The sequence below is a fragment of the Lutra lutra genome, chromosome 15 (genome assembly GCF_902655055.1).
Source record: "Lutra lutra chromosome 15, mLutLut1.2, whole genome shotgun sequence".
Classification (NCBI taxonomy): Eukaryota; Metazoa; Chordata; class Mammalia; order Carnivora; family Mustelidae; genus Lutra; species Lutra lutra.
The window spans coordinates 33898646-33911287 of NC_062292.1; the positions used below are offsets into that span (position 1 = coordinate 33898646).

General features: G+C 43.9%; 1 protein-coding gene across 4 annotated transcripts in view; it reads right to left on the reverse strand.

The window, feature by feature from the left end:
- Positions 1-9174: 9174 nt before the first annotated feature.
- Positions 9175-12642, reverse strand: part of HSD11B1 (hydroxysteroid 11-beta dehydrogenase 1) — a 64225-nt gene continuing 60757 nt past the window's right edge. For all 4 annotated transcript variants that reach the window (XM_047704893.1, XM_047704891.1, XM_047704892.1 and 1 more), the window contains 2 exons: positions 11417-11560; positions 9175-9733 (listed from right to left, as the gene is read on the reverse strand). In XM_047704893.1, the coding sequence (XP_047560849.1) occupies positions 9516-9733; positions 11417-11560 (362 nt within the window). In that variant the 3' untranslated portion in view covers positions 9175-9515. The remainder of the gene's footprint in view (positions 9734-11416; positions 11561-12642) is intronic.

A 12642-nucleotide genomic window follows, 5' to 3' on the forward strand; every position in this document is an offset into this window, starting at 1 on the left:
CACTAGAGTATAAAGATTATAACAGGAATTTCTATGTGCCAACTATTTGGACTCCGTTAAAAATCAGGAAAAAATGTGTATGAAGCTCAAAATCCTTTTCAAGGTGCAGTCAATGGGATACCACACCGACGATCACGTGAATGGTAGGATGATTACCTTTGTTTTCAGCCAAGAATCCTGAGAGTCTAAACAACATTAACTGTACTCATGAACGCTCTAATTCCGGAGATATTTGCTCCCTAGCCAAATTAGCTTATTTAATAGTCTTATCTTCTGTCTGAAACTGGCAATTTTCCTTCCTGGCTTAAACTGTCATTTCTTGCCACAGCCTTGGTTAAACTATCCCTGTTATTTCACAGATGGCTTCATCCTCCAGAGCCTTTTCTATACATTTTACACATTTCTATACTTACCTTTCTTACCTTTTTTAATTTAAAAAGTTTTAAAGTAAACTGTACACCCAGCATGACCTTGAGATCAAGAGTCGTATGCTCCACTGACTGAGCCAGCCAGGTGCCCTTCCTTTCTGGTCTGTTTTATGGTCAGAACAATCTGTTGTTCATAACAGAGGACATTTAAATTGATGCAGTAAAATTGAACCCAAACTGATCTCACCAAAGCACTGACAGCTTGCTGTCAGCCTGCTGTGTAAAGAACATTTTAGGAGCACACTTTGAAAACTAGTAAGGCAGATTGTTGGAGTCAGAAAGCATTGAGATTTTCTTTTTTCAGTTTTGTAAAAATTATAATATGATACCATTAAAATAACTTGTATTTTTTATTTGTATTTATTTGTTTTTTTTACAGTAGGTTCTACACCCAATGTGGAGTCCAATTTGGGGCTTGAGCTCACAACCCTGAGATCAAGACCCCAGCTGAGATCAAGAGTCAGATGCTTAATCGATGGAGCCACACAGGTGCCCCTTTTTTATTTTTATTTTTTTCTTAAAAGATTTTATTTATTTATTTGACAGACAGAGATCACAAGTAGGCAGAGAGTGAGGCAGAGAGAGAGGGGAAAGCAGGCTCCCCGCTGAGCAGAGAGCCTGATTATTTTTATTTTTTAAATAAGTTTTAAAGTAGAAAAATAAACACCTTAATCCTACTCCCTAAATACAACTTAGTTTCATGTATTTCACGTTCCCTTCTATTTTTTGTCTATATGCACGTTTTTTTTACATATTTCAAGTGTAGTGAACCTACAATTATGTGTTTGTTTTTCCACTTGCTACCAGAATTTTTTCAGATTTTTACTTTTTCTCATATTTTTACCTTTTAGTGTTGTCATGACCTTTCCTAATGTTAATGTACCCCAATCTGTTTAGTAATTTCCTTAGTATTGAACAGTAGGGGTGTCTAGCTGACATTGCTCAGGATAATTTTTAACCCCTGGTAAATACAATTTAATAGCCCTAAGAAAAATGAGTCTGAGTTATCATAATTTTCTCTAATTGCAATAATTAATTCAGCACTGTGATAACTTTCACCCTTATAACAGGATTACTTTGTAAATCACACCGGTCACATGCTCCGAAGCACACATACTTCCGGAGCAGCAGCCGGTGGGGGTGGGGGGGCGTGGGGGGGTGAGGGGGGTGTCGGGGGAAGGCCAGCAGGAGCACTCCAGGAAGGCTGCCGGGATTGGAAGCCTGGCTTTACCCTTCACTTCCTATTTCAGTTCAGTAAATTACTTAAGGTCTTTGCATCTCTGGTTCCTCCTCAGTAAGATGGCAATGATGATCCTACCTACTCAATGTGATGATTTGAAGATTTGTGGTATAACACTCATGATGTGCTCAATAGATTCTGTCACTACCGTCATAGTATACCTGCAATTTGGAGCATCTGCCTTTGTGACTTATTAGTGGTTATAACCAGACAGACCCTCGATCGGACCTGCAGTTGTAGGAAAGCGAGGTAGTTTCAGTGCAACAGTGTGTTTTATCTGATACTGTTTCATAAGTATATCCAGAGGCTAAAAACATTTTGAAAAATTAATAAACATGAGGATCTTCTCCGTCTATGGGATGATGGCAAAAGTTAAAATGTGTACTTTAAAAAAAAAAGATTTTATTTATTTAGGGGCGCCTGGGTGGCTCAGTGGGTTAAGCCTCTGCCTTTGGCTCAGGTCATGATCTCAGAGTCCTGGGATCAAGCCCCGTAACACATCGGTCTCTCCGCTCAGCAGGGGGCCTGCTTCCCACCCCCCCATGCCTTCCTCTCTGCCTACTTGTGATCTCTCTCTCTCTCTCTGTCAAATAAATAAAATCTTAAAAAAAATTTTTACTTATTTGACAGAGAGAGACACAGCGTGAGAGGGAACACAAGCAGAGGGAGTGGGAGAGAAGCAGGCTTCCCGCCCAGTAGGGAGCCTGATGCGGGGCTGGATCCCAGGACCCTTGGATTATGACCTAAGCCAAAGGCACCGCCCAGATGCCCCCAAATATGTAAGTTTTTAAACTCACCCAACTCAAGTCAACTTACCATCCTCTTTTATAAATATGTATCATACAACTGTATCAGGAAGAAAAACATTTGATGTACCTCACAGTGCTGCTTCAAAGAAGTGTCTTGTAGGCCATTTAACTTTCATTTTATATCAGACCGAAGCAAATGTATTCTGAAATAAATAATGTGGACACAATAGCACCTACCTCAGAGGGCTGTCTTGAGAATATAAGTGAGTTCATATTCATGCAATAGAATAGAGCCTGAACATAGTAAGTCCTATGTTTGCTAATAAAGTGAAGTAAAAAACCAAATTGTCCCAATGTGGTGGGACTCTTCTTAGTTTCTGCATGAAGTAATCGATTATTTGATTCATATGGAAATTATAGAGAGGAATGGATTTTTGTTTATAAGGAGATTGTTGTCATTTCTGTTTTAACTTTTACAAATACTACTGCAAGTGAGCATCTTCCGGCAGGAAATTCTGTGGTCTTCTTCTTTTGAACTATTTCCTTTAGGATAAAATCCAGGAGTGGGTATGCTGGAGCAGTTTCAAGAAGAAGCAGTCTAGTTCTGATGAGGAAGTTTTGCAGGAAGTGGGCAGGAAGGAACAGAGCTAGGGTTTGGGCCCCTGTTGGAGATGGCAAGGTCCAGGAACTGCTGGGAGGTGAGGGGCTCTCCCGCCTGTTGCAGTACTGCTGGCTGCTTGTAGACAGGCACAAACAGGGTGGTGTGGGGCAAGGAATAATGGGCTGGAATCTGAGGAAATGACTTTTAGATCCATCTACACCTTTTCCTTGAAATGAAAAGTTGTTTTGTCCCCATAGTAAGCCTTTCCCAGTATTAGGGTCTAGGAGTCCTTTATTTCTCAAACTAATAAAATACGTTATACACACCAAGATCTGTGTTCTATATTAGGGATGCAACAATGAGTAACAGAAAGTAAATACCTTTAAGGAATTACATAAGACACTTTTAAAGGTAAATTTAAAGTCTAGTGAACTAAAGTGATTTTTGGATATAGAAAATTATAGAGGCATAGGGTAAGGCTTGGGAGAATACCCATCCCAGCATTGAGGACAGGCCTTGGAGGAAGGGAGGACACTTGTCCCAGAGGAAGTCATGGTGGAGCTGAGTCTTAAAGGACAGGTAGGAGTTAAATAGACAATAGGGAGAGTGAAGAGCATTCGGGGCAGAGGAGATAACATGGGCAAAAGCCCAGTGGGAAAAGAAGGGTGCCTTCAGAGGACCAGCAATTCCTTGGTCTTGGGGAATCAAAAGCTGGACCGGTGGCCCGAGATGTGGCTGTGGAGGTAGCCAAGGTCCTTGGACATCACTTTAAAGAATTTGGGTTTTCTTTGTACCATTTTCCTCAAGGATGGCTTTGGATAAATGCTAGCCTGCCATGGCAGCCAAGAATCTGCCTTGATTTCCCCATTTCACCTTGGCATTTCTTTTCCCGGGAGGCTCGCAGCACCTTGCTTTAAAGGATGACCACTAGCTGTCGCTATTGAACAGATCTAGCGAAAAGCCAATGGTTTAGGGCCTAACCTGGCGGTTAGGGCCGGGAGGCCCCACCAGATGCTTGAGTCCCGCCCCGCCTCGAGCAAGGTGTGTTCATCCGCCCTAAGCGGTGATTCACGAGAAGGCACGCAGTGTCGAGGTGCTGGTAGCGCTCCCAGGGCGCGAACTGGGGGGCAGAAACAGTGGTGAAGTGCGGTACAGCACCAAAAGTCAGCCACTGGGTGGCGCTGTCCCCACTCGACGGCAAAAACCGAGGCTTGTGGAAAGGAAGTCTTTGGTCAGGATGGCCTGGCTCTGGGTCTTGGGGTGGAGTAGCTTTTCTTGCCCTCGGTCACCCGGAGTTCAGAGTGCCACAGGACTGTTCGAGGACAGTGTGAGGTCCCGAAGCACGCTCACTCAGCGGTCCCAGGGCAGCCAATCACAGCACAGGGAAAGACCCAACACCACGGACCTCGGACCTCGGCTCTCACCAGTGTGGGTCTTTTGAAACCCTCGGGTACCTGGTCAAGGGACATGTCAGTGTGCCCTCCCCTTTGGCTGCTGTTTCTGTACCGTCCTCCCAGAAACTCCTATTTCCAAAGCCTCTGCAACTCAAGCAGGTTGTTCATCTGGCGCTTTCCTATTTTTTGAGAACTGATTTCCCTGCCCCTCCCTGTGGTTTTACCTTTTGCTCTAGGATCCTGTCTTCACCCGGTGTGTTCTGGATCTCTGCCGACTTAATTCTGCTTCTCCTGACTTTCATGCCTGTGGGCATTGGTGTCCTCAGTCCTGTTTGGCCTTTGCGAAAATTCTCTCTTTTCTCATTTGCCTTTTCTTTTCACATTAGCTCTGTACCAACCTCTGTTCCCCCGACACCCTCCTTAAAAACTAGGATTTAGACACATTCTAAGTCTACCTAGAAAACTTCTAACAACTAAGAGAAGTTAGGTTTTTAAGAATTGCTGAGGGGGGAGGAACTAGCATGTTGGGATAGCCTGATTTCCCTGAGCATTCCCCATGACCTGGTGACTGTGTGGCGTGTGATGGAGATCTGAGAGTACTGAGATGTTGACAGCGAAGCAGAGTTGCTGGAAACATCCCCAGACAGGATGAGCCCTGTATCAACGTGGGCAGTGTGTTTTTTCTGTTCCCTTAATGCTGCAAATGAGTTTGGTTTACATACTTCTCAAGAAATTAAGGGATGCTTCTGGGACTTGATTAGCATACATTCTCCAGTGCTGGAGATGGGGCACAGTGGAGACGAATGCGGGTCCTTGGCAAATTCCTTGGACAGCAGGCAATGGCAGGGAGGCGGGGGGAGGTGGAGAGGATGGATTCTACCCTACGTGTGGCCCCCTGAGAGGGTAATGGGTCACCCTGAGCCACGGGTGCCTGCTGATGCTCTCACTAAGAAGGCCTGGCTAGAAGCATCACACATGCTGACTTCTTTCTCTTTTTTTTTTTTTTTTTTTTTTTTTTTTAAAGATTTTATTTATTTATTTGACAGAGAGAAATCACAAGTAGGCAGAGAGGCAGGCAGAGAGAGAGGAGGAAGCAGGCTCCCTGCCGAGCAGAAAGCCCGATGTGGGGCTCGAACCCAGGACCTGGGATCATGACCTGAGCCGAAGGCAGCGGCTTAACCCACTGAGCCACCCAGGCGCCCCCTGACTTCTTTCTCTTAACACAGCTTCAGAGCCGAGCTCTGCAGTAAGTCAAGGAGCTACTGGATGTGGGGAGATGTGGCAATTTCTATTTATTTATTTTTTATCTTTTCACGATTTCTATTTTTGTCTATGCTTTATGTTAGTAAATATTACATGCATATATTATATAAATAGTAACTGTATATCTGTTAGAAATCTGTACGCCTAATCATCTTTTAATAATGAAGTATGCGATCCCAAGTTTTGGCAGCCACAACTTGGGAGCATCTTTGAAGCTTGCCGTCGACTCTGGGGGTGGGTTTGCGATGCTGGCCTAGAGCAGGCCAGCCAAGGAGAAAGGCCCAGCTTGTGTTAAGATGTGGTGGCGAGATGGGAATTAACTGTCCCTGAGAGGGAGCTCTCCAGGAACAGCAGATGGGATGAGTCACTGTCTCTGAGGTCACCCTGGGGCTCCCTTCTACCTCTTATCTAGGGTCTTCCATTATACTTTTAACTGAGGAGAGGGAATCATAGTTCCTCAGAGTGGAGTTTAGAGAGGCAGGAGCCCAGGGTGCTCTTCAGCATAGGGGTGGGGAGGGGGTGGGGGGAGGGTGGGACTAAATTAGACCTTGGAGGTGGTTGGTGGAACTGGATGCTGTCACCAAGGTCAGGAACCTGGCATCTAAGGAACGGTGTCCTTCTGCTCTGATTGTGGATTTCTTTGTTTCTGTCGGGATTTACATTTGTGACAAACACTTCTGGTTGCCTCATATACACCAGTTTTGTTGGGGGTAAGTGTGGGCTCAGCTGAAAGTTCCATTTCTCAACCTCTCTTGAAGGGAGGGGTGGTCACAAAACGTGACTCGAGCCCAGAGGATGTGAGCTGAAGTCCTTAGATGCGGCTTCCCAATTTGCCGTTTATCAGGGGGCAGATTCTGCTGGTGTGCCTCCTTCACCCTTCCCCTTTCCCTTCCCTGAAACAGCATGATGCTGAGTTAGAGCCACTATCTTGTAACTCCACGGTGACAAGGAGGAGGATGGATAGTTGAGTGGAAAGAAGGAAGGAGCCTGGCTCCCTGAGGCCCTGGTCGGCCCCTCTTAGACTACTTGTTAGGGGAGGAAAAGTAATTTCTACTTGATTGAGCCACCTTCAGTGGGGTTTTCTGGTATTCCCAGGGGAGGGCAGTGCTAGTGAATGTGCTAGTGAAAGAGCGAGAGAGAGAAAAGTCAATTTTGGGACTTGCACACAGTTAAGGCTGTTGACTTCATGCAAAATGCTGATTCCCTGAGACTTCAAGAATGTGAGTATCCCCTGTCTTTGGGAGCCCTTGCTCCTCCAGCCTCCCCAGCAATGGTAGAAGCTGACCTGTTACTTTCAAGTCCTTGGAGGAGGGAAGAGGCTTTGAGCTGGGACTTTAAGAATAACTAATTCTGTCAAGAATGTGGAATGGGAAAGTCAGGGCGGGGTGCTGGAGCAGGCTGTACAGGTTTGGGAGAGCTGACGGTGCATTTCTCTTCTATTACACATTCAGAGATGTGACCCCGAGGCTTGAAATTGATGAGGGTGAGAGTATCTACATCAAGGAAGCAAGCAAATGCTTCTTTTCTCTCTCTCTCTCTCTCTCTTTTTCTGGAGAGCCAATTGTTAAACATTTACCAACACACCCTTGGAAAGACCAAAGGTTTAGTTTATTAGTTACATAAATATTGTTACATACCTCCTCTTGCTTTCCCCATAAGTGAACAGAATCAGGGAGTAGCTGATTTATACTAAACATAGGCTGAAGTGTGCCTTTAAGCCTAAGACAACCCTGAAAGTTCAGGCTGAAGGCAAAACAAATTGGAAGCTGGCTCTGGCTATAAATTTGTCATCTGACCATGTTTCTGTCTCAATGTTTACCTCCTTTTCTCCTGATCAGCCTCCCACCCTCATCCTGTTGCAAACCTGGCTTCTTGCCCCATTTGTGACACATGCAGAGGCCCCTGATTCTGGGACTAGCATAACAGTTTACCACCCGCATCCAGACACTTGATGATCTTCTCTGATTCAGCACTAGAGTGCATATCCGTTGTGCTGTATGGTCAGAAATCTGACTTCACATTTTGGATCTCTTTTCTGGCACCCAGGTGCAGTCAGGTCTTTCTTGTTCCCTTGCACTGAGCATAGTCTGGAAAGAATCTCTTTCTAAGAAAAGCCCAGCCATATTCACCCTCAGTGCTAGCTCCTTGTCCAGGTGGTTGGCAAGCTCAATGGATTCCAGTCTGTTCTGCTGCCTGGTCATTTAGATTAAATGATGGGGAAAGGAAATTTCTCTGGTGCATTTAATCCCATGTCTCGTGTCCTATTATCTCTTACCATGGAAACCCTGCATTTGGGGATGTTGAGTTCGTGCTGGATATATCCCATCTATCCCTCCAGAACACTCTTCATTCTTTCCTACTGTGCTGTCCATGAGGAAGCTGACCTGTGTGGTTTATATTAGTCTGCTCCCTTGACCCTCTGGTTAGCTAAGAGAAAATATTAGCAAGAAATTGGAGGGAGGGAAGAGAATGAGGCTGGGGTGTTTATCCCCTCCACATCCTTCCTGCATAGTCCTAGCTGGGCTGGCGGCATCCGGTAACTGAATGTCGTAGCTCCTGTTCTGTGACGCTCTGGGAATAGCTTCTATCTCTGGATTCTCATAAGCCATTCTTTTTGTCCCTAAGGTGGGACTTACCACAAGACACTACCTTATCCCTTGTGATTGCACTAACCTTGTCCCCACTTTTGTAAGAAAACCCCTTTTTACTAAAGCCTACTAAAATTATCTAATTTGCCATCTCTTACTTGTTGGGGACCCAACCAATACAAGACTTTGCTGAGTTGTTAATATAGCTGATTTCTGTTTCCTGTTTGGTTGTAGTCAGGTGATGTCTGATAAGTGTTTGATAAATGTTTGCTGGATAAAGAAATGACGAAACGTGTAAGTGGGAGGATGGAACTCCATTCCCTTCTCTCCAGATTTCTAACACACAGTGGAGAGTTAACACATAAAGTGGAGATGCCTGATGCAGTCTAAGGGCAATCAACATGTGTACGTTGTGTGGCTCAAGTTCCCAGGGACTTCCACTTCTGTGGTTTGCCCTAGTGATTTATACCCACCCAGGTATCCTCCCTCCCTGAGGAGCAATATAAAATAATATAAAGAGTATCTGAAATATACAATATGGTATGGACATGATGTCCATTAAATGGAGAACAGGGTGATTTCTTCAACTCAAGAACAATAAAAAGGGGGGCGCCTGGGTGGCTCAGTGGGTTAAGCCGCTGCCTTCGGCTCAGGTCATGATCTCAGGGTCCTGGGATCGAGTCCCGCATCGGGCTCTCTGCTCAGCAGGGAGCCTGCTTCCCTCCCTCTCTCTCTGCCTGCCTCTCTGTCTACTTGTGATCTCTCTCTGTCAAATAAATAAAATCTTAAAAAAAAAAAAAAAGAACAATAAAAAGGTTCAGACCACAAGATACAAAATGAACACTGAAAATTTTCACTTGTGTGGTTTTAAAGAACCTTACTGAATGACCTGAACTTAGAGCTACTAATCATGAATTTACAACATGGATATGACCTTTATTATAATTAATATTGTATTGATCATAATATTATATATGAGGTAAATTTGATAGAACTATCTTTTAATTATACCTACGGTTACTATCTGTTTCACAACTGCAGGTTGCCATGGTTCATGACATTCATTATAATTAGGTTTCTACTGTGCAAGTGTTAGAGGAACTCCTTCAAATTGTGAGATGTGATGTGTGATTTACGACTCTCTGGGACACCCATTTGTCTCTCTGGAGATGCCTTCCTGGATGGAGCTCAGATAGATATCAGGAAGAACAGTCCCAAAGCTCCCCTACCATGCTCCACCTGAAGGAAGTGCTTAGTTGTTTATAAATTTGTCCAAACTATAACTTCTTAAGGACAAGAATTCCAGGATCTTCCTCCCTGGATTTCCCAGCAGGAGATCTGTCCAGACTGAGTTGTCATAGTACACTTCCTCTTGACGCAGAGCTCCCCCTTTGATGATTTCCAGGGCACATTCTTCCTTTGGAGATGCATCAATGTTGATGATCCCCGAAACGGCCTTCATGGCTGTGTCTATAGAATGATGAGAAAAGAGTGGGGTTATCCAAGACCAGTAGAGTCTACAACATGGAAAGTCTGCAGACAGTAACAGCTTAAATCTGAGGGGCTGTTTGCCAGTGCTTGTTCTATAAGACCCACGGGGCCTCTCAGAAGACTGGGCCTGCATTTAGGGCCTGCTGTGCAAAGGGAGGCTTAGAGTTAATGTGGACCCTGTGTTCCTGGATGAAGATTTGGTGGGGGGTGCGCAGTTAGAGGTGATTGAGAGAATTAAATCACGCTTCTCTCTTGAGTGTTTTGGTTGGGGTGAGGGAGTAATATGGGGGAGCACAATGGGGATAGAAGTTATATCAAGACCCAGTAGCTAATGGAAAATGTCAGTGGGCAAAGCTGAGTGCTGTATGTTAACGATTTACGAATTTGTAAAAGGAAGAGTTGGACAAGAATCCAGGCCTTTGCTTTCTGTCAACATGAACCACTTTCATTTTGGAAGGGAAGTTACTTTATCTTTTCCAAATTTCCATGTCCTTTTGGCATGGCTTCTTTTTCTCTTTCTATCCTCGTTTCACTGTGTGTGTGTGTGTGTGTGTGTGTTTTCTCTTGTTCGGTAACGACTCCTTAACTTATTCAATTACTCTTTAAAGTTTTTTTTATTGTACCTATTCTACATAAACTTGCATTTGGACTTACAGAAAAGTTGGAAAAATTGGGCAGAGTATCCCCTTGTAGCCTTCACCGTGCTTCCCCTAATTATAACATCACGTGTTACCACTGTACAAGTGTCCAGGTATGTTGTAATAAGGGCAATTTTACTAACTAAAACACAGACCTTATTTTTTTCACTAACATCCTTTTTATGTTCCAGGATCTTAGTCAGGATTAGACTTAGTAATCATTTCTTCTTTTCTCTCTAGTCTGTGGTAGTTCTTCATTCTTCCCTTGTCCCTCATGGCCTTGACATTTTTGAAAAGTATTGATCAATTGTTTTGTGGAATGGCAGTTTGGGTTAGTCCATTTTTCTCTCTTTTTTTTAAAGAAAAAAAAAAGATTTTATTTTTCAGTGATCTCTGCGCCCAGTGTGGGACTCAAACGTACAACCTTGAGAACAAGAGTCTTCATGCTCTACTGACTGAGCCAGCCAGGTGCCTCTGTCCTTTTTTTTTTTTTTTTTCCTGATGATTGGAGTGAGGTTATGCATTTTTGGCAAGAATATCACAAAAATGATGTTGTGTCCTCATTGCTTTATGAGGGGCACCTGACTGGCTCAGTCAATAGAGCATGCGACTCTTGATCTTGGGGTTGTAAGTTTGAGCCCCATATTGGGTATAGAGATTACTTACGAAAAAAAGAAGATTCAGAATATCAATAGTTCTTATTACTGGTGATGGTATTAAGAATAACAGACTTGTACTTAACAAGCCTCAGGGAGGACAGTAATGGCCATTGAGTGTTCCTGAGGACATAAAGGTTCAGAATAGGGTTAAGTGATGGGTCTGGTGTCACTCGGCACACTTGGTGGTCAGAATGGAAAGAAGTGTCGAAGGATAGTCAGAGGCTTCCCTGGTGACAAAGTGCTTCAGTAAGTGGAGACTGGTGCTCTTGCTGGCTTTTAGTCAATGACACATGAATCAAGGAGTTCAATGCTTCCTTTACTCACAGTGGTAAGGCAGGCTGTTTGTTACACTGTCTTCACCTTACCTGTGTTTATGAGGCCGAGGATACAGAGAGTGATCGACACATTGACCTTGGTCACTGAATGTTCCATCCTGATAGAGGAGAAAAACCCATCCAGAGCAAACTTGCTTGCAGAATAGGGCGCGACAAGTGGGATAGCCATTTTCCCTAAATAATAAGGAAATGGGTTAAGAAGGTGACCCATTTTGGCTTCTACAGAGATGATCTTTGCTTTATCTGTAGTAGGACTTGTAACCCCTGTGGACTCCTTTTACCCTTTGAGGCATAGTTTCTCTTTGCTCGTATAGAGGCTATCATGCTGTGTTGAATTTCTGAAAGAAAAAAAGATTATTAAGATATCAAAGAAACTTCCCTTGAAGAGTCTAGCGTGGAAGGTGGGGTGGGCTGCAGGAAAAGCTTCACTGAAGAAAGACTGGTTAGATTTTAGTAAGGGGAGTATATAAGTGGGACTACAAAAGAGCCATGTAATCCCACAGCCGCTAACTCTGCTATGTCTGACCCAAGACAGCAGAGATCTGAGGGTTTGGCAAGAGCTCTCTGCCAGTACAGCAACCTATTATTGATTTTCTTTTCTATACAAGGGAAATGAAAATCCTTGTCTTTGCTTTTCTGCTTAAAACTGCTTTTCTTATTTTCATCACCCTGGTTCATTCTCAGTCAGTTTGGGGAAGAACATGTGGACATATGCCTGATAGGGTGACCTCTTCATTATACCCTATTCAAGAGGAGGGATTAGAAGGGGACTGAGACCTTGACTCTTTGCTGAGCAAAGAGTTATTAACAGCTACTTAAAAATTTTTTTTTTTTAAGATTTTATTTGTTTATCTGACAGAGAGAGACCACAAGCAGACAGAGAGGCAGGCAGAGAGAAAGAGAGAGAGAGGGAAGCAGGCTCCCCGCTGAGCAGAGAGCCCGATGCGGGACTCTATCCCAGGACCCAGAGATCATGACCCGAGCCGAAGGCAGCGGCCCAACCCACTGAGCCACCCAGGCGCCCCTACTTTAAAATTTTTGTCTGCTAATTCTAAAATATGGGTCATTTAAGGATTGATCTCCATCGATCGCCTTTCCTCCTAAGTATCAGTCATATTTCTTATTCTTGTATGTGGAGTAATTTTGCAATGTGTTCTTGATGTTGTGAATGAAACATTATAGAGTCTCTGGATTCTGTCATATTCCTCCAAAAGTATTGATTTTTTACTTTTTTTTTTTCAGGTGGAAATTTAACT